The sequence below is a fragment of the Lupinus angustifolius genome, chromosome LG12 (genome assembly GCF_001865875.1).
Source record: "Lupinus angustifolius cultivar Tanjil chromosome LG12, LupAngTanjil_v1.0, whole genome shotgun sequence".
NCBI classification, from domain to species: Eukaryota; Viridiplantae; Streptophyta; class Magnoliopsida; order Fabales; family Fabaceae; genus Lupinus; species Lupinus angustifolius.
In genome coordinates this window covers 15719555-15739340 of record NC_032020.1, presented here as the reverse complement: position 1 = coordinate 15739340, position 19786 = coordinate 15719555, and the positions used below count along the sequence as shown (strand labels likewise).

The following is a 19786-nucleotide window of genomic DNA, read 5'->3' as shown; positions in this document are numbered from 1 at the left end:
GGTATGATGTATTTATTTGGTGTTGTTGGGACACAAGTTAGAAAGAGACGTTGTAACTTACGGCCAAGAGCGTTTGCGTCTGGATCTTGGCGCTTCTTATATAAGAGTGGCATGAAGAGTGCCTTGTTCAGTCATTTATTTATTTACTACTTGTAAGTTGTAACTTGTAAATAATTGAAACGTAAACAGGACGCGCTCTTAAATAATGTCTTGCGCGCTTAACATGGCTTGAGTAGGTAAATTAACGTGACAACATCATTGTTATCGTGACAGGGGAGAAGATTCCAATTTTGAACCGAAGAATGGTCAACTAATTCAATAGAGACTTTCTATCCCAAAAACTTTGTCTATCTTCCTATATTCATCCAATAAATATATACCATGTAATATAATTTTATTTTTATAATTTTTCTATTTAATTGAATAATACATTTTAATTGATTCAGGACACGGATAAAAAATAGCAGATTTCCTTCCCAACTAATTTATTTGCTCTTGTATACTTATTATACGCCGTAGTATAAGCATAAGACTATACTAGATTTCTCTGAACACTATAGTCAGTTATATATGGAATTAGTTCTTTTCTCTTATGATAACGGGTTTCGTTAATTATATCAAAAAATTTAATACGGTTATTATTTTTAGTGTTTAAATAATATTACAATTTTACTGTTATTTTTTTAATTGATAATATAATAATATTAGAGTTTTAACAACAACGGAATAAAAGTAGTCAACATTTTTAATATAAACAAATCAAAAATATATTATATAAATTATATAAAATGTGTAAGAAAAAACATCATCTTCTTTTATAAAATAAATTACATGTACTGCTGCACAGCACTTATTTCAGTGATAGAGAAAGTTTTCTTCTTTAGTATTGTTTCACGTTTCTTGCTATGGAAAAGTAATTTATCTGATTTGTCTTCCCAACTACTATTCTCTTCAACTACTTAATTCTTCAAGGGCCTATAAGTTGCCTCTATCCTATGCCAACGCTTATTATTAGTCATTAAAAAATAAGTGGGAATAATAAGAATATTAATTACTGCTTAGAGTATAAAATTGGTATGTAAATTAAGGAAAGTAATGAACATTTTCATTCTTATTGAATATTATCTAAGATCATATTAATTTACCGTTAAAACTTAAACATTCGAGGAAAGTTCAACAAACAACTAATCTATTAAAGGGGAAAGTTTCATAGTTTAAGTAACATATGAGTTTGTTATTTTACATAGATTCCTAACCTTTACCCTTTAGAATTTAATATTGTTTAAATATATTTTCAGTGCTTGAAAATATAAATAATTTAGATTTTATTCCCTGAATTACGTTTCTTCGTTTTAGACCTTGCTTTAGCTGGTCTTTTGATTTTTAGTCCATGTTCATTATGTGTCAGTATTATAATTGATATTATCCCGATTCATATAATGCAGATTGATGTGCCATATCATCATCAAAAATATGTTTATATAAGCAGTAAAACTAAAAACATACATTGTATTTTCTAAAATAAAAATTCTATACATTTCGAAGGGGGTAATATATTTAAGTCCTTCTCTATAATAACTATATGAGTCGTTGGGGTGATAAAAAGATGAGTAAGAATTCACTTACTCTAATAATAAGTTTAAAAAATTTATTGTACATCTCAGTCATCAATTCTAGATAAATATAAAAAAATATAATGATTTAAATTTATTACTGATTTAAACTATTGAATTTCTCTAGAATCGTTGGCGATGTAAAGTTGTTGGATTTCTATAGTTGTAAAAGTTCTCTTTCATATTGTTTTGATTTTTTTTAGTGTAGCACAGTATTTCCCAAAGGAAGACAAATATAATTAATGTTGTTATTCATATAATATTTTTTAATATTATAATTGTAATTTGTATATATTATAATTGTATAATGATCAAGATACTGTTTTTTTTAGAATTCAAATTTTCGTTATGTGTATACGTATTACGTGGGCTCGAATGATTATAAAAGTCATAGCGATTGACTTGATTTTGGGTCACGCTAATGGCCATGTCCATGCTTTCATAGGTGAGACTCAGTGCTAACTACAACAGTAAACAGTTAGCAAGGGCAAGGCTTGTTCCATGCTATACCTAAATTTTGTCTTTAAATGAAAATTCTAAAATTTGATACTGGGACTTGGTGAGTGACTCATGCCTCTTGTTATATAAATATTCAAATTAGCCAACCAATATTAGTTCAAGGAAAATAATATATTCTCTTACTAAATTCTCCTACTCATAAAAAAATGACATATGTTACAAGTTGATACTTTATTTATTAATGATTGGTTTACAAGTGATATATGACAATCTTTTATGGGCAGGAGTGATAGTTCATATATTTGAATCCAAATGTTATATGATGATTGATAGAGAATATGTAAGTGTGATAAGAATATTGAGTTTCTGGTAGTGAATCTTTATATTAACAGAATTATTAATAATACACGTCCTTTCAGTTCATGTGTAGCCACGTTCCTTGTCCCCTTGCGTTTTTTTTTATTCCTCGCATTTTCATCTTATAGCGCGTGATGCAACCATTGAAAATGAGTTATGAAGTTATCTGGCTTAATAACATCATGGGTGGTTGATTCATTCATTCACATACTATATAGTCCCTACTTTTCCTTGAGGAAACATTTACTGTCCATTCATTTATGTCACTCCGTACTCACTGTAGTAGCATACTTTATATGATGGTCAATAAATTGTTAAATTACTAAATACTAAAATCAATTTATTTTAAATTTCATTTTTATGATCACAAGATCAAGTAAAACGAGAGATGTTCTCTAATTTTTCTTAATATTTAGAAAACCAGATCAAAGTGCCCAAAAGATTTGAAACTTTATGACATAAACACAATAGTCGATATTGTAGAATAATCTTGACCATTGATAAAGATTGTGGGTTTGGTTCTAAATTTATTTACTTTTTTTTATTTGAAAATTTATTTTTTAGAAAAAATTATATTTTAAGATATATGGGTTAAATGACCGATACGCATAAATGTCACACTAAAATAGATTACTGATAAGTATGCATTATATATTGACTTACATATTTCACCCCATTTATCTTGTTTATATTATAATATTGCCTAATTTTCTTATGATGTTATATGCCACTAAATTTTTTATGATGAAAAGTTAACAAACACACAGATTTAGTATCACCAGAGATGATGTGATTACTTTATATAAAAAAGATGAAAAAATGTACTATATAGGACAAAAATAATTATTGTGAAAAAATATATGAAAGAAAATCAATTTGGATAGTTTAGCTATGCATGGTCATTTGGATAGTTTAGCTATTCATGGTGATTTGTAAAGCCCTTAAGCTAAATACTATTGTCCTGTACACACAGTATTTAGACGTATTTACAGTTCTTGGCAACCAATTTTGTTGAGCTGGATCTCAATCAGACATATAGGATTATAGGTATTAGATATCAATCCTCCAATTAACATGCAATGAGTCAAGCTCTTTTGTAGTCTCAAGTCGACTCAACTTTTTATTGAAGTTAAGCTATTTTCTTGTAAGGTTATGCTTATTGTCATGCATGTATGGCACCAAATATGAATCTTATGTTACTTTTAATTCATTTAGTGGGTCAATTTCATTATTGTGTCTAGGCTTTGTACAAGAACAACAATCCATTAAATCTTCATCAAACACCTCCATTCCCGTTAAATTTTTCTAGTGTGTATCTCAATCGGTTAGAGTAGATGTCACTTATATCAATATAATATTTATATGAGGAGATATTCACTTATTCCTAGAGAAAGTTTTTAAAATTTATTCCTTATTCTAGTTATCAATTCTATGAATATCTAATGATTTAGATTTACTCACTAATTCAAATCATTAAATTTCCTTACAATTGATGGTCATGATGAGAAGTAAGTTTAAAAAACTTATTTTGTCCCTATTTATATTACTTTTCACTTTTACTTCTTATCTTATATAATTATAATTTTTTTTATATATTTTCTCTCAACTTATATTTCTCATATTTCATATTATATCACTAATCATTTATATTTCTCTCTTCTCCTCTTTCCCTTCTTATATACTACATCATTTGAGAAATGATGTATATAAGTAAGAGAAAATATTTTTAGTATTCAAATGTTGCTTTTTTCTGGTTTTTTTAAGGCTTTAAGCATTACTAAGAGCAAAATTGTTTTTTATAGTTTATATATAAAGTGTGTGTGTTTAAAATATTATTTAAATAAAATCAAACTGTCAAATTATTTATTTCAAATATGAGATATTTGTTAATAATTATTTGTATAATTATCTAAACATCAATCAGTTACCAATTACTGTTTTACAAAGTTTATGAAAATGGGCCAAGGGCTTGTATTGGCAAATCCTGGGTTTTTATTTGACTATCGGAATAAATAAATAAAAACAAAATTCGGAAAATATACAGAGTAATGTGAATTGTTAAGTTAGTGCGTGAAAGTATCGTAATTCCATAAATCGTTTCTATTCATTCTCTCTCTAGCCCTCTCTCTCTCATCATTATCCCATAAATCGTCGAGAAGAAGAAGATAAGAACAAGAAGGAGATTCTGAAAGAAGTTTAGTGTTCAAGATGAAGACTACGAAGGGTGGCAAGGTTATGAACCCTACCGATGCTTATCGAAAGGAGCTTCGTAAAAAGGAATTGAAAAGGGTATATATGCTTCTTCACTTCCCTTTTTTCCAATTTATTGATATTTGCCCTAATTTTTGTCTTACGGTATTCCATTCCACAATCAATTAATTGAATACATGTTGCATAATTTGTGTTTTAAATGTGCAAATAGTAGACATTTCAATGAATTGAACCAGGCTTTACTCATTGAAGTTTATTTTATTTTTGTTCTGTTTACTGATATTTTGATTTTGACTAACAGAATAAGAAAGAAAGAAAAAAGGTGAGGGAAGTGGGGATCTTGAAAAAGGATCCTGATCAGCTGAAAAAACAGATTGATAACTTGGAAATGATGAGTGAGTCTGTCATCCTTTACTAAGGTCTTTGCAGTTTGCACTACTTGATCAGCTACCTGTTATAGTTTTTGAATGCACCTCTTAGTATTTGAAATCGTGAGAACTGATTTGCAGTGAGTAGGAACGACTGTCACTTGTTGTAGTATCGATAAGACTCACTGAATCATTATTATGTTTTGATGAAAACCAGTTAGGCAAACACATAAATTATTACTTCAGCTGCTCAGCATTGTAGAAAAAATGTCAAGCTCATAGTTACATGGTTCCCTCATTTTTCATGAATTGGACGTACTGCATGCCTGGTTCTCTATAAAATAAGTCTTGTAATAATAATGTAAAAAGTAATGAATCACATATAACTAGTTACTGTGCACCAGAAGTGCTACCATGAACCATGCAACTATGGTCAAGCTAAAATTCCTGACTTTTTTTTTACACTCCAACAAGTATGACCATGGCATCCAAGTCTGTAAGAAAGTTATTTCAAATTCCACCCAACTGTGTGTGATTGTGCTGTATCGCAGAGGAGTGGATTGGATTAGTACCTCCCCCGATGCGTTATTTTGTGTTGGAGTAGATGGTGGTTGTAGGGAGTCACGGCAATAGTGGCCACTCTATTTTTAGGGTTGAAACCTTCTTAGCTGCTGCATTCAGTTGATGACCCATGGCTGCTTCACGGGTTTTGGAGTCGGGTTGGTTTTAATGGGCATTAGCTTATTAATGGGTTATTGTATTTAATGGGCTATTGGTTGTTGTTGTTGTTGTGGCTATTGGTTTTAACTGGCTTTAGTTACTTCAAAGGATGCTTTAGTACTTCTAACAGTGCATTCTCCTTTCCAATTAGCATTAGTATGTTTATAAAATATTTTCCAAAGGAATAATTACAAATTTATGTAATATTTTCCACAATTCATCTTATTTTTATTTAGTCACATGATTTATAAGAGTTATTTATCAAAGTATCTAATATTTATTGACAATGAATTTGGAAAACTAATCAGAATTGACATTCATTTTATGTATTTTCTATTTTTGAGTATTTATATGTATATTGTATAAATTAGTTATATTTCCCTATTATTCGTTGTAGCAACCATCCTGCTGTCTCAATGGAGCATGTACAAAAAACTGTCTTTATGCACCATGTTGAAGTTATAGTGATATGAAACTTAAAATGATTATGTATTAGCTTATGCGTACAACTAGATGGTCCTAATGTAAAATCATATTAGTACATATTGATATACAAGGAGAATTGTCTCAGAACACAATTGCATTTTAATCAGTGCACTAACTCAATCGTGTGGTGCAATAGGGCTTTGTGTGGTTTTCTGCATTGAAGTGATGTAGCATTTATATGCAGGATGACTTTTCTTTAGGGGCCCGGGCTGTCTCCACAATCACATATATGGATTAATTAATTCATTAGATTTGTTTGCTGGGATATATTAGTATAAATTAAGTGCAATGTGATTATGTTTTTTGGAATCTATTACCTATTCAAATTTATCTTCCTTTGTTGCTTGTGGCAGAGGCTGATGGTGCTTTGGATAAAGCAAGAAAACACAAGAAGAGGCAACTACAAGATACACTTAATCTTGTAATAAAGAAAAGGAAGGTAAACTAGTAACTATAAATTATGTGTTTTATTTTTTTGTCGGATCACTTTTTTATTTTATTTAATATTCACAAACTTTCTGGCACTTTTGTGCTTTCTTAATTTTTTATAAAATAATAAACAAATGACCAGAAAACAGTGATAACTGATGTCTATAATTCTGGAACCAGTGTCCAAGTTGTTATGTCTGAGTGAGACTTCGAAATATTTCAATACCCCAACAATTTTAGAGAAGATTTCATGTCAATTTTATTTCCCATCTTTGAAGGAGAAAAAGAACCCTAGTGGATGTCAGTTAGAGAGTATTTAAATCGTAATCCACCGCAGCATTGACCAATGTGCCGGTTATGCTGCAAGAGTATTCTTGCGTCTTTATTGTCTTCAGTCTCTTTTTTCTTGACATGATTAAAGACCACATGTATAGTGGTCGCAACTTTAATGCCACTGAAAACTAGTTGCAACAAGCACATCAGTTGATGTACAATTCATGTATGTAGGCAAGTACCATTTATAGTAGGTAAAGCCTCTTGGGGTTGGACTTGTCACAATCTGTATGTGGTAGTTTTAGTTTATCTTTTCTCCTACCAATATAAAGCCTTGTGAGTTGATAGTTACAGTGTGTAATTGGATTATTATATTGAACAAAATCTGTAATGGATTAAGTTCAGACTTCAGAGAAAGACCCACTCCTTTGATTGCAATTTAAGTCTTGTGTTGTGTGGTGAAAGACCAGAACTTTATGGAATATTCATGAACAGAGTTTGATAGTAGCTTAAGCTGCCTGGATACACACACACTAAAAACATAAAAAAGAAAGTAACATAGGAGAGGAGTTGATAGAAAACAATTGTCTTTGGCATTCGGACACTCCACCCAACTGTATATTAAATTTTTTTGGTAAGTATTTTTAAAAATACTATTATTGTTGATCTAACCAAATCTCTTTGACAGGAATATGAAGAGAAAATGAAGGAGAAGGGTGAAACTCCTGTTATGTTCAGGTGAATAGTTATCATTTTTTAAGATTAATTTATGCCCAATTTGTGTTTGTGTAGTTTTCACATTTTAGGATCTTTTGGGCAGTCATTTGGGGCCTCCTCGAAGAACTGCAGAAGAAGAGAGACTTAACCACCCAGAGCCCGAGGTAGGACTTAAGTTGTTTGTGTGTTAGAATGTGTTTATTATTTCCTTTCTTTCCCACTTTCTTCCAAAAATATAACACTTATGTAACTGATTTTTACTACAGGATTCAGTTTATTACCATCCAACATTAAACCCTACTGGGGCTCCACCACCAGGGAAACCTCCCATGTTTAAATCCTCTATAGGTATGCTGAAAATCTTTTTTCATATCCATTTGATAGTGTTGAATCAGGGATCTAGAAATGAATAAATTATGTTGGCTTGCCTGATCTCCTTAGACAACTTTCTGTGCTGAAGTGCAGGACCCAGAATTCCCTTGTCTGGTGCTTCATCCTCCACAACGGAGCCAGAAGATGATGCATTAGCTGTACCTCCACCACCTTCGGCACTGCCTGAGGCTAGCAGTGTGAGTTTAACAGATGGTGCTGTTTTGCCTTCATCTTTGCCTCTGCCTCCTCCACCTCCGATGCCTCCAAAGCCTGCTACCGCTGTGCCCTCATCATTACCACTACCTCCTTTGCCGCCTCCACCTCCTGGCCCCCCACCTAAAGAGCTAGTTGCAAATCGCACTGTTCCTCCTCCACCTCCACCCCTACAACAGTCTCAGCCGCCTCCACCTGGAACCAGTGAAGCTGATGAGAGAAACCAGCCTGCATTGTCAAATGATCTACCATCCAAGAAACCTGGTCAGGTAGGTTTATTTCTTTTCAAATGCCATATGCTTTCTGTGAAGGTGTGAAATGATGAAATTGCAATCTGATAGGAGCAGTATTGATGGACAAGGAATTATATATATGGAATATGGAAAGCGAAGAAGCAGTGGTGCTTTTGTGGATATTTTATCTGAAATGATATGATATGGGGATACTGCTATTTTTCAAATTCTTGGATCAGGGCGAGGTGGGGTATATTGAATAAAAATTCAGAACTGTATTTGTAGATGCTCACAAAAAATATTAAACTATATTTCATTTTAATAATAAGCATGAAAGTTAGACAACTTTAAATGCTATATTTCATTTTTGGATTCAGACATGCCTCTGGTTTTTGTGTATCCTGCTTCATAGACGACAAGTTTGTAGTAGATACTTAACAATTACCAAATGGCAACACATTATATTTGAAAGTTTTAAACCTAGGACTCAGTCCTAACTTAAGTTTCTTTCAGCAGTGACATTTTTTTTTAAATGTAGGTGCAGCTTCCTCCCCCTCCTCCACCAAGTCGGATGCCACCACAATCTGGTATTAATCATTCTGATGGTGCTATGGTTGCTTCTGACAATAAGAATTCTCTGTCAAGCCACGAGATCCCGAAAATGGTTCCTGGGCCACCTCTTCCAATGCAACAACCTCCTGTTCCAGGAGCCCCATCAGCTCCTACTTTACAGCCTGATATTTTACCCCCAGGAATTTCTCGCTTCCCGCCACCCCCACCACCACCTGATATGAGGCCTCCTTTACCTGTGGCAGGACTACTGCCTGGTCAGGCACCACCTCCAGGAATGATGGTCCCCTCTATGCCGATGCCACCATATGGTCCTCCACCTGGTCCTCCTCCAATGATGAGACCACCACTTCCACCTGGTCCTCCTCCAACCTTCCAGGAAGGTTATTTGGCTATGCCACCTCCTCCTCAGAAACCATCATATGTTAAATCTGCTGCTTCTACCGTTGTTAAAAGGCCATTAGCTCAGCACACTCCTGAACTTACAGCTATGGTACGTTGAATTTTCTTTATTTGTGTTAGTTTTGTTGTTATTTTGACTCTTCCATTTTATTCTTTTCTCTCAATTTCCATATCTCTATTAAGTGCATGGTTGTTTTAGCTTAATTTTTAAATGAAAACAACTTCTCAGCTAAAAGTTCTTCCAGCGGCATTTTGATTAAAAGCTTTTCTGAGCATAACATAAGCTACTTCCAACATGCAGTAAATTAGTCATAGTTGAGACCAGAACAGAATAGCCTATTTGGTTGTGCTTAGGCATGAAAGCAAAGGACAAAATTTCTTATAAGAATATGAATTTGCCCAAGGAAAAATTGCTGCTAAATAATTTCATTTAGCTGTTTTGCCAAGTTGTTTATGAATTATGACTACTGGGAACTTGAATGAGTTGTTAATATTCAAATTCCTTGCATGTTATTATTCTAATCAAGTTTATATCATGTTTTTGGCTAGGTTCCTGCGTCTGTTAGAGTGAGAAGAGAGACGGCAATGGCTAAAACAAAACCAAAACCACCAGTGTCAACCTCTAGGACTGCCACTGGAACACCAGGGCCAACCATTGTAAAACCAGAATCAGTGAGCTCGTCATCAGCTCCAAAAGCACCAAGCATTGATGACTCTTATACTGCTTTCTTAGAGGACATGAAAGCCCTTGGTGCACTTGATGGTTGAGATCACTGTTCAAATGAAGATTGCATATTTTATGTTCAACTGACCCTCTTCGTGACTCAATTTTTCATTCTTGATGACAGTATTTAAGACACTGTATACCCTAACTGTTCTTGCTCCTAATTTATCTCCATTACTATCCCCTTCTCCTATTAGATAAACATGACTATTTCTGCATCCATTTATCATTTACCATAGCTGTACAGATTTTCCTTTCATTCATGTGTGCAAACTGTGCGCTGCAGATTATGTAAAACTTACTCTGAAATCTAACTTATCAAATTCTATTGTGATGACTAGTGTATCTAACACCGTCAATTCTTTAATACTAACTTATGCATGATTTTTTATCTTTGCTACCTGAAGAATATACTAACAAGTCTAGATCTGATGCAATTAGTTGCAAGTTATTATTTTTTTTTAATGAAATTTGAGTAACCATGTTCTATTTAGTAGTACCTTAAATTCTAAATATTTTTTATGTATCTTAGACGATAGTATAATCCGTATTCTGTAAGAAATTGTGACTCAGTAAAATTAAACAATTTGATGTGTGTTGTTGATTATGAAAAAGTAAAATTCCTTGTGGAATCATTTAAAATGTATTTTCTCCCTGGGAGAAGTTCAAACTTCAAAGAATGCAATTCGAAATTTGTATGATTTGCAATCTATTGAACAAATTTTAAAATGTGTATAAAGGAACATAAATTTTGGTTCATGTGCAAAATAGTTTTTCACTATTGGAAATACTCCTAACTTTGTATGTTGTGTGACTTGATCATTAAACTTTAAAAGTGCCTTAAATTGATCCAAGATAACTTTTTTATACAACTATTAACGTTTCAAATTTAGATGGTGACTGACTATTGGTACATGGACTAAATTTCAGATTTCCTTTGCACATTTTGAATCGAAAAACTACATCACACAAAATTAAAATTTTGGTGTTTTTAGAATCCCCCATTTCGCATATTACTTAAGCAAGTTTCTGACTTGAAAGCAGCTAAAAATAATTTTAGGTTTAATTTTGATATTAACATTGACAGGTTACATTAATTTTCATGGTATACTTTAAAAGAAGTTGTAAACATCCAGTATAAAAAAAAGGTTAAGCGTGATGGTAAACAATTCAAACTTTTAAGAGATGGGCAGAACTTATATATGATATTTTGATTCTTGTTATCATGACATCGTATTTTGTAATTAGTGTCACATATTGGTCTATAAATTGCTTTTTTTCGTATATATTACTCGTAAAATAGCGTTAGATATATGTGAATGTTCAAATAGTCACTTAAGTTTAAGTTGCAATAATAAGATTGTTTTATTGGTAAGAATATATTGAATCACTCATATGCGAAATAAATTGGGTCAAATAATATGACAAATGTTTTCGACTTACAGGTATGTGAGGTTCACCTCATTATTTACTGTTCTGTATGTTATAGTAAAGGAGCACGTCATTATTTACTACTTACTAAGCACATAATATATTGAATGAAACATAAGTATATTGAAATCTATTGTCGCTTTGTTATTGACTTGAAGGCTTGAAAGTTTTTTATGAAGAGTTCAAATATAAGATAACAATCATATATAAGTTCTGTTTAAAAAACAAGGAAAGGGGCATTCCGAGAATTGAACTCGGGACCTCTCGCACCCTAAGCGAGAATCATACCACTAGACCAAATGCCCTTTTGATGCCCTTTTGATGCTATGTAAATTATAATTATTATATAAACCAACTTTGTTTCACAGGAAGCTATTACTTAATCAGAAAAACAAGAGAAGATCTTCAAATTTATTAAACTACCCACATATTAGAGCTTCCATCCATCTCAAGTAAGCTTTTATGCTGGTGCTATCTTTACGGGTCTTAGAGGGAAAGATTATGAGTAAAATGAAGAGAAAACATGCATGCTTCCATTCACACATGCAAAAGACAAAGGTAGATGCAGGATTAACAAAACATGGTTAGTCATCATTACAAAATTATACTTAGTCATCATTACCTCACTTATTTTTGTATATTAATACATTAGTTTTAGATTTATGTATAATATACTATTTAGCCTTACTACTAGATTTCAAACTTTGGTGTAAAAGGACATTGATTTACAAAGGTTGTTATTGTTGTGTTTCCTTTCTCTACCATGCTGTATATAAACTCATACGGCCATATGCACTGAAGAAAACCGAGTACCAAATTTATGTTACCCCTGCAAGGTTAAGGACTTTAGGTCAAGCCAAGATACCAAGTAACAACCCCATTCCATAGGACCATAGGGTAGATGACCTTTGTATTTCAGGGATTGGAGTCGAGTTTTATAAATGGTTATTGTATTGATATTTAATCATATCGATGAATACAAATGAATGTTTTTTTGGTTTCCCATAGGTATCCTTGCACTGGAGGTACTGTTTGAACCGAGAACATCCAATGTATGTGGGCTAACTCTCCCAACAAGCATTTTTTCCATCCAAAAGACTTGAACCCGAATTCTTAATTAAGGGAATCAAGCATGGACCCAATGCACGACCCAATACCCCCTGGTGAATACAAATGAATGTGATAGTGAATAAATCTTTCTCTTCCTCAGTCTCACTATTATCTAGAGTCCATTCACTAAATTTGATTTCTCTCTCTCTAAATCTAATGATCCTCTACATGTAATCCTCACATAACTACTACTTCCCTTTCATCTCTCTCCACCATGTCCCAAGGATCTCTTCCTTCTTCTCCTTCCGGTTCCTGGTGAACTCCGATCCTCGCCGTCGCCATCGCCGGAACCCAATTCTCAAAACCACGCCCCAGATTCCGGAAACCACGACGTCGCAACCACGTCCACCACCACCAGGAGGAGCAACCGCCCAGCCCGCGTGTGCGCTATCCGCGCAGTTTCTCGACTCTGCTCGGCTTTGCAGAATCCTCCGGCGACTGAACGGAAAGCCACGAAGAAGGAGAAACGGCGAGAGTACTCCCAATCTCCGTTGCCGTCGCCGCCGCCACAGCTCCAACAATGTAGCAAGGTCTTTACACCGCTGGTGGAGCCGCCCATGCCAATGCAGTTGCCACGGTGGAACTTACGGTGCATGTGGGAGTTAGCTTCCATACTCAATTTCTTGCATGTGAGGTTCAAAGTTGTGATCTTTGAGTTAATGGGGTTCTTATGCAGTGTCCAGTTATTTGAAAGTTTGAGTTTTTTGTTGTTGTTTCAGCTATTTAGGCCTTTTTTGAATATCTCATTAGAATTCTCTGCTGAAGAGTTTGAATCAGCTCTTCTTACCCCTAATGACACACTCGGTGATACATATGCCTTTGCTCAAGGTTGGTGCTTTTAGTATTTTCTTAGTTTATTGTTGTGTTATCCTTTTTTGCAAGTTTGTGGCATTTTTCTTCTCTGAATTTAGGTCCCAATCTTTGTGGGTAGAGTTTGTTAGTTCTTATTGTTGTGATGTTTAATTAATATTCCATCATTGTTTTCCTTTCCTTTCTATGTTTAAGTTTATCTACTTGCAATGATTATACTTCGTAACTTTTGCAGCTTAAAATCCCAAATTATAGTTAGAGGCTGGTTTTGTTTTGTGAGTATATGTTGTTAGGAGTTTGATGTGGTTGAAGCAGAGTATATGTTGCATTAGTCTTATTTAATCTTAGTGCAAGCATATATGTAGAGTTGTAGACATATCTTCTGGGGATATCTCTGACAAAATTGAGAGCTTTCATAAATGGTCAAACTCAGATGATAAACTTGAGGAATGGTCAGCAGTAGGGATGAATCTTTATTCATTGGGGTATTTGGCTTTTGTAATCTGGGAATCGGTGGAAGGAACAAAATACCGAAGGCTTGCAATTTTTGAGTTACTGGGTACATTATTAATTGATGACCTAACGATGGACTTGGCAAATATGATATTCTGATATGGTCATTTTTCTGAGACTGCATTTCATGTTTGATAAAACATTATGGTGTTGTTCGATCTGCCAACTCTACCCAGTTGGACAATTTTTTTACCTGTCCTTGTAATTGCAAAACTAATGCTGGTCTGATAATAACATTTACTAAACCTTTTGGTAGGCAATCCCTCCTATTACACGAATGACACTCACACAGGATACTTGGATAACCGCGTTATGCAGGAAATTGAGGGCTTGGTGGCATTGGGTAATGACATCCTTTTAGTCAGCAAGCTGATATTTGATGACATGTATTTTATAATTTCTAGGGCTAATAAGACGATGAAACTCAAATGCAGGTTGCTGATGGTGATCTTCCAATTGTTGCTTCACAAGGGTAACTATTCATGCTATATGTAAACTCAAACTTGAAGTAATGTATATGCTTCAATCTCCGCCCTGTCATGTTATCTTGAGAATTGGAAATACCATTCACTTGATCCTGGGGTTCGTGTTGCCATCTCAAAAGCATTATGTGACATTCGTGTTGACTGTTGAGGTACTATTAATGTTCATCTACCTATATCTTACATTCTTTTAATCTGAAATGGGTGAACTTTGATATGGTAGGATGAGGTCCCTCCACTTGATGCTAGATTAAATCTTAAAGACTTAAAGGATGATTATAATCAGTTCATTATGCTGAGCACTGAATTAAAACCTATTGTGTTCTATGCATGACATTGTCACACTTTATCTATTTTCGCCTTGTTCTGTTGACCCTCCCGTTTTTGGCTTATTTTGTCTCGCCCCTTATATCTTTTGTGTTAACAGATTATTTATGCATGTGTATTTTACAAGGGTGTGATAATCAGCAACAAGAGATTGTCATGTATTACAATTCACATAGATGTGTCGCAATTTGATATTTTCTTTCTACGACTTCTGCTTTTAATTGAGTCTCCTTCTTCCCCAGTAATTTTTATTTTTTGGGGGGTAAAAGGAAGCAGTTTAACAGACCTGAATATCAAAACCCCAATGTGTGCATACACATTTCCGCATAGGCAGTAGACAAACCATTCAGGGCCGGACATGGTCTTGCTCTGATTACCGATTAACCCTTTTCTAATGTACCAGTGAGCTCAAATTTGACTAATATTTTGCAGCAAGATATAAAAAGTTATATTGTCAACTCACTCAAACACAGTGTTCATCTTTCAACATTCCGTAAAGAGCGTGTTGGAGGTGATTCACATGATATCTCTTATTGGTAATTTACTTTGCTTCCACTTCATCAGATCCCAATTTTGGATTGTTTTATTAGAATTTTTATGTACATCTAAGTCTGTTTGTGACGTTATTCATTTGAAATTTGATTAGTACAGGTATGAAGATGACCCAACAATTGGTCATAGGTTGTATCGAGAAATAAGGAAAACTAAAGTGGTTCAATTGAAGAAAGCGAAAACAAGAGGTTCCAGGTTCTTTCTGATACATCATACCAATGGGAAGCAGTTGCTATCAATTTTTATAAATTTCAAGAAGTTTCAGTATGTTACTGAAGCTGGTTGATGAATGTTCATGTTGGATGTCTTGCTTCATTACATATAAATTTGATCAATTTATTCGTTTGCTTACACAGGACAAGCTTTTCTCAAGTAAAAACAGAACAGAGGCTAATATGGGGAAAAAGCTGAAGATAGACATGCTTCCTGAGATTGAGAAAGATCATAAGGTACTCTATGGTTGAGAAAATTGACAAGATAAGGGCATTCCCGATAATAAAATAATGCATCTCCTCATATTAGGAGATAACTTATCTCCTTAACCCAATGAAATTGTCCCAACATGTCATAAAATGTTAAAAACTAAAAGAAAGTTATAGTAAAAAATAAATCATTAAATTGTGACTGAATCAGAGAAGATCTCTTCCTCCATGGTTGGCAACTTGGCACTATCCCCTTTACCCTCCTCTCCGGTGTACCTCACCACCAAAAGTCCACAACACCAGATACTCAGTCACAGTTTCTGGTTTTTGTTTCCCACGCCCCCTTCGTGCTATTCAGAATTGTTGCGAGCTACGCAACCAACAATTTATATCAAGTCCCTAAAATTTTGTAATTACAAAAGCCTTTGCTCATTTTCTTTATTATTATTATTTTTAGTTTCTTTTTCAATCTAAAAATATGGGTCACATGTTCGCTATCTTCACCTCCCTTTTGGGATTGCAACGGTGCAGCCATGGAACTGCCATCACATTATACTCCCACAAGGAAGTCGTACCACTTATAGTTTTGGTATATGTTCAATCAGAGGAAATGGAGGTGGATCTGGTGCGACGGTTCAGGCATAAATGGTGATTGTGACTGATTTCGGGGACAATTACGACGGTGGTGGTTATGGTGGATTTACGTTATCAGAGCATTAGGTTGCGATGATGGTTGGAAGAAGCTCCATGACGGTGCTGGTTATGGTGGATTTGCGGTGTTGGTGGGGAGGGGAGGTCGTAATAGGCAAGTGGTGGTGCCTGTGTGTTGCTGAAATCGTGGCATCATGCGACTGGAGATGGGGCAACAAAGGGGAACAATGGTGTTATGATTCTGGACAGCGACAACAATTGGAGCATGATGGCGGTAACATGGTGCTAAAGGTTTGTGGATGAAGGTTCATGGGGTTTGTTGCAAATTGCAATGGGGTTAAGCGTGAGTGAATTCTGAGTTTTAGATAAAAAAAGATAGATGTCCTTACTTCATGGGGTTAAGGAGACAAGTTATCTCCTGATATAAGGAGATACATCATTCTGTTTCGAGAATTGAACTTGAAATATCCATTTTTTCTTGGTTTATAGTCCTCAGAATCTTAGGGCGTTCTAATTTGATACTAAATTGTTTTGTATTTTTGCACAGAGAAAGGAGAAGTTGCTGAAAAAGCAACAGAGACAAGCACTTCTTGATACTTACATGGTTGTTGATAGGCTTCCTCACTTCGTGATAGGAAACCAGTTACCTACACTTTTGGTTAGTGCCAAAATGTTTCATTAATTCATTACAACTGGAGTTAATTTTCATTGTATTGTAGTTGATGCCTGCATTGCTGATTGATGTAAGTGTTGTAGTTGGCTTTTCATTCTACTGTTCTTTTTGCCAGATTCACTATTATGTCCTGTGTATTACAGTATTAGACCATACTTCTTTCTTTAAAAATTGGGTTTTTTGTGAGTGTCTTTGGGCCCAAGATACCTTCTATTTTTTGAACCACTGATTGCTGGATCCACTGACCCCATATCAACTAAATGCTTCTTGTGGAATATCTGGCTTTAGTAGTACACTTTAGGGATTCACCCTTCGGATAGGGGTTGCAAAGTATTAATTTAGAGATGATGTACTATGATTTTCTGATGGAAGCTATTTCTTTTTGGATAAAAAATCATCTGATGTCATTGTATGCCATGCTAGGCCCCACATTGTCTTTAAGTTATGTTGGTTCAAGACCCAAAAAACCAAAGTCACATTGGTTGCATCCTACCTTGATAGTGCTGAGGAAATATGGAAGTTCATAAATTCAATGTTACATTTTTATGTGACATGCAATTTTATACATTGAAATTCTGTTTAAACTATAATTGTGTCGAATTATTATTTTTTACAGTACAGTGCAATGGTTTGAACCTATGATCTCTGGCAAACTACCCAAACCCTTTGCCCCTAACCCTCTTAATGGCTTTTTCAAAAAAACCTACATGCCTGATTTTCTTTTCAGTAGGACAGGAGTCTTCTTACTTATCCTGAGTATCCGTTGTGTGCTGATTTTTCACCATCCTAACTTTTGAAATTACTGTGATTGCAGATGATTACAACCAGTCCATCAATGAGGCAATTAAAATAATCAAGTATGTGCTTATATCATATCCTCCTATCTTTTTTTAGTGTTTTTTTATAAGAGAAAAATGTTGGACGAAGATGGGCCAACCATATTCTTTCACTTATAATCTGTAGTCTGTACTGATGGTAAATATATCTGTCTCTTCTTTTTCAGACAGAAACAGGCATCCCCTGAACATAGGCTCCGGAGAGAATCAGAAGCAAAACATGAAGCCTCCTTGACTAATGGTAAATTGAGTGATCCTTCACATGCCCCCGAACATCAGAATTTCGGTACGTCATCTCCAAAATTGTCTGACTCTGATTATGATGAGGAAGAGCATCAAACTGATGTGTTGGATCGAAGGCGTGTAGTTTTAGTTTCTTTTAAACCCGTTCCGATTCCCTCTATCTAATTTTCACAAATCATTTCATTTTAACATTAGCAATCGTCTAAGAAAGAGACCTACACGGTATTCAGAGAAAGAATTCATTGAAGAAGTATTAGACGAGGCAGACTTTGACAGTGATGATGATATTGTTGGAGAAGCAGTATATGATGAAGAATATATTGAGAAGCATAAGCAGAGAAGGAAGCTTTCTAGTGGCTCTGAAGGAGATGAAGAATATCAGTGGGATGTAGATAACATCGAAGAGGAAGAAGAAGAAGACTACGATGATGATGATGATGATGATGATGATGATGAAGATGAAGGTTCCTCAAGCATCAGTGAGGATAGTGACAAACCTCATAAAAGTAATCAATTGCAAGGGCGTACTAGGAGGGAAACTAGACGTAGGTCAGTGGACGAGATGCAGTCAGGTATAAGACGCAGTAATAGGTCAACGAGAAACCGTATAAACTATCAGCAATATGAGGTGTCAGAATCCGAAACAGAATTTATTAAACCAGATACGTCCAATGTGTCAGCTGATCAATCAGATGCCAGTCAGAATGGTGAATATATGATGGAAAGTGAAGATTCTGATGACAATGATTTTGAAGATCAAGAAATGAAAGTAGAGGATGAGCCTGCTACTACTTATCCTGAGTAGAAGATAATGAACAAGATCAAAATCCTGAAAAACCAAGTATTCCTGTTCCGGGGGGAGTTGAAGGTATGGGAAAGAGACGTTTCCTTGATCTAAATGAACTTGCCCCTACCTCTGGTTTTGATGATGGTCCAAATATAATCACGAAAGATGAAGACACTGATTACTGAAGCTCCCCCTTCTGCTTCAGAGCAGGTATGAGACTGTTGTTTTCTCAGGGAAGCCAATGTGTATGATAATATATAGCTATAGATTTTGTTATAAGCTAGAGGAAGTTATGACCAGGTCTTTTCCAATGGTGCATGATTTGTCCGCCAGAAACAACATGATACTGAGTTATGTTGATCAGATAAAAAAGGGCAGTTCAGTGCACGAGACTCTCATTTAGTGGAGTCTAGGAATGGTAGATGTACGCAGTCTTACCCTCGCAAGCAGAAAGACTGTTTTCAAGATTTGACTTGTGCCCTCATGGAGTCATGATCACTAAGCAATAACCTTACTGTCGTGTCAAACTCACACTTATTTTATTTCTTCTTTTTAGTAACTTTACATTCAAAGGGTCTACTCTACAAAATGAATGAGAAATTGTTGGGGTTATTTAGCCCATTCAATTCATGTACAATAACTGTTTAATAGGTACTGTAACTTATGACATGGCTTTCAAATTATCAAGTCCTGTAGTTCTGCTATTCTTCCACTCAATGCTGATCAACAATCAGCATTAGAGCACTTCGGCTGAGTCATGGAATGGCTCTATTCATAATCTGATCGGATTATGAACTATTCT

The 19786-nt window shown here is 34.6% G+C and overlaps 1 protein-coding gene, 1 non-coding gene and 1 pseudogene across 5 annotated transcripts; 2 read left to right on the top strand and 1 right to left on the bottom strand.

Annotated features, from left to right (window-relative positions):
- LOC109362192 (WW domain-binding protein 11) lies at positions 4469–10484 on the top strand. Of its 4 annotated transcripts, none has more exons than XM_019607821.1 (9): positions 4469–4718; positions 4942–5035; positions 6568–6653; positions 7605–7654; positions 7737–7797; positions 7900–7981; positions 8099–8487; positions 8996–9514; positions 9973–10484. In XM_019607821.1, exons 1-9 carry the CDS (start codon positions 4638–4640, stop codon positions 10189–10191), a joined length of 1581 nt encoding a protein of 526 aa, XP_019463366.1. In that variant the 5' UTR covers positions 4469–4637; the 3' UTR covers positions 10192–10484. The 4 variants fall into 4 exon arrangements, with proteins under 4 accessions (XP_019463366.1, XP_019463365.1, XP_019463367.1 ...); XM_019607820.1 differs by having other exon boundaries at positions 4472–4718; positions 8990–9514; XM_019607822.1 differs by lacking the exon at positions 4469–4718 and adding an exon at positions 6126–6181 and having other exon boundaries at positions 8990–9514.
- TRNAP-AGG lies at positions 11812–11883 on the bottom strand. The gene has a single exon. It is a non-coding gene; the product is annotated as a tRNA-Pro (tRNA).
- LOC109362749 lies at positions 12889–19674 on the top strand (annotated as a pseudogene).

What these genes read in the sequence shown, in the direction of transcription:
- LOC109362192 (XM_019607820.1), top strand. Translation starts at nt 4,638, where the DNA reads ATGAAGACTACGAAGGGTGGCAAGGTTATGAACCCTACCGATGCTTAT. An exon ending in TTAACCACCCAGAGCCCGAG is followed by an intron (nt 7,798 to 7,899) that starts GTAGGACTTAAG and finishes TTTTTACTACAG; the next exon opens with GATTCAGTTTATTACCATCC. An exon ending in CATCCAAGAAACCTGGTCAG is followed by an intron (nt 8,488 to 8,989) that starts GTAGGTTTATTT and finishes TTTTAAATGTAG; the next exon opens with GTGCAGCTTCCTCCCCCTCC.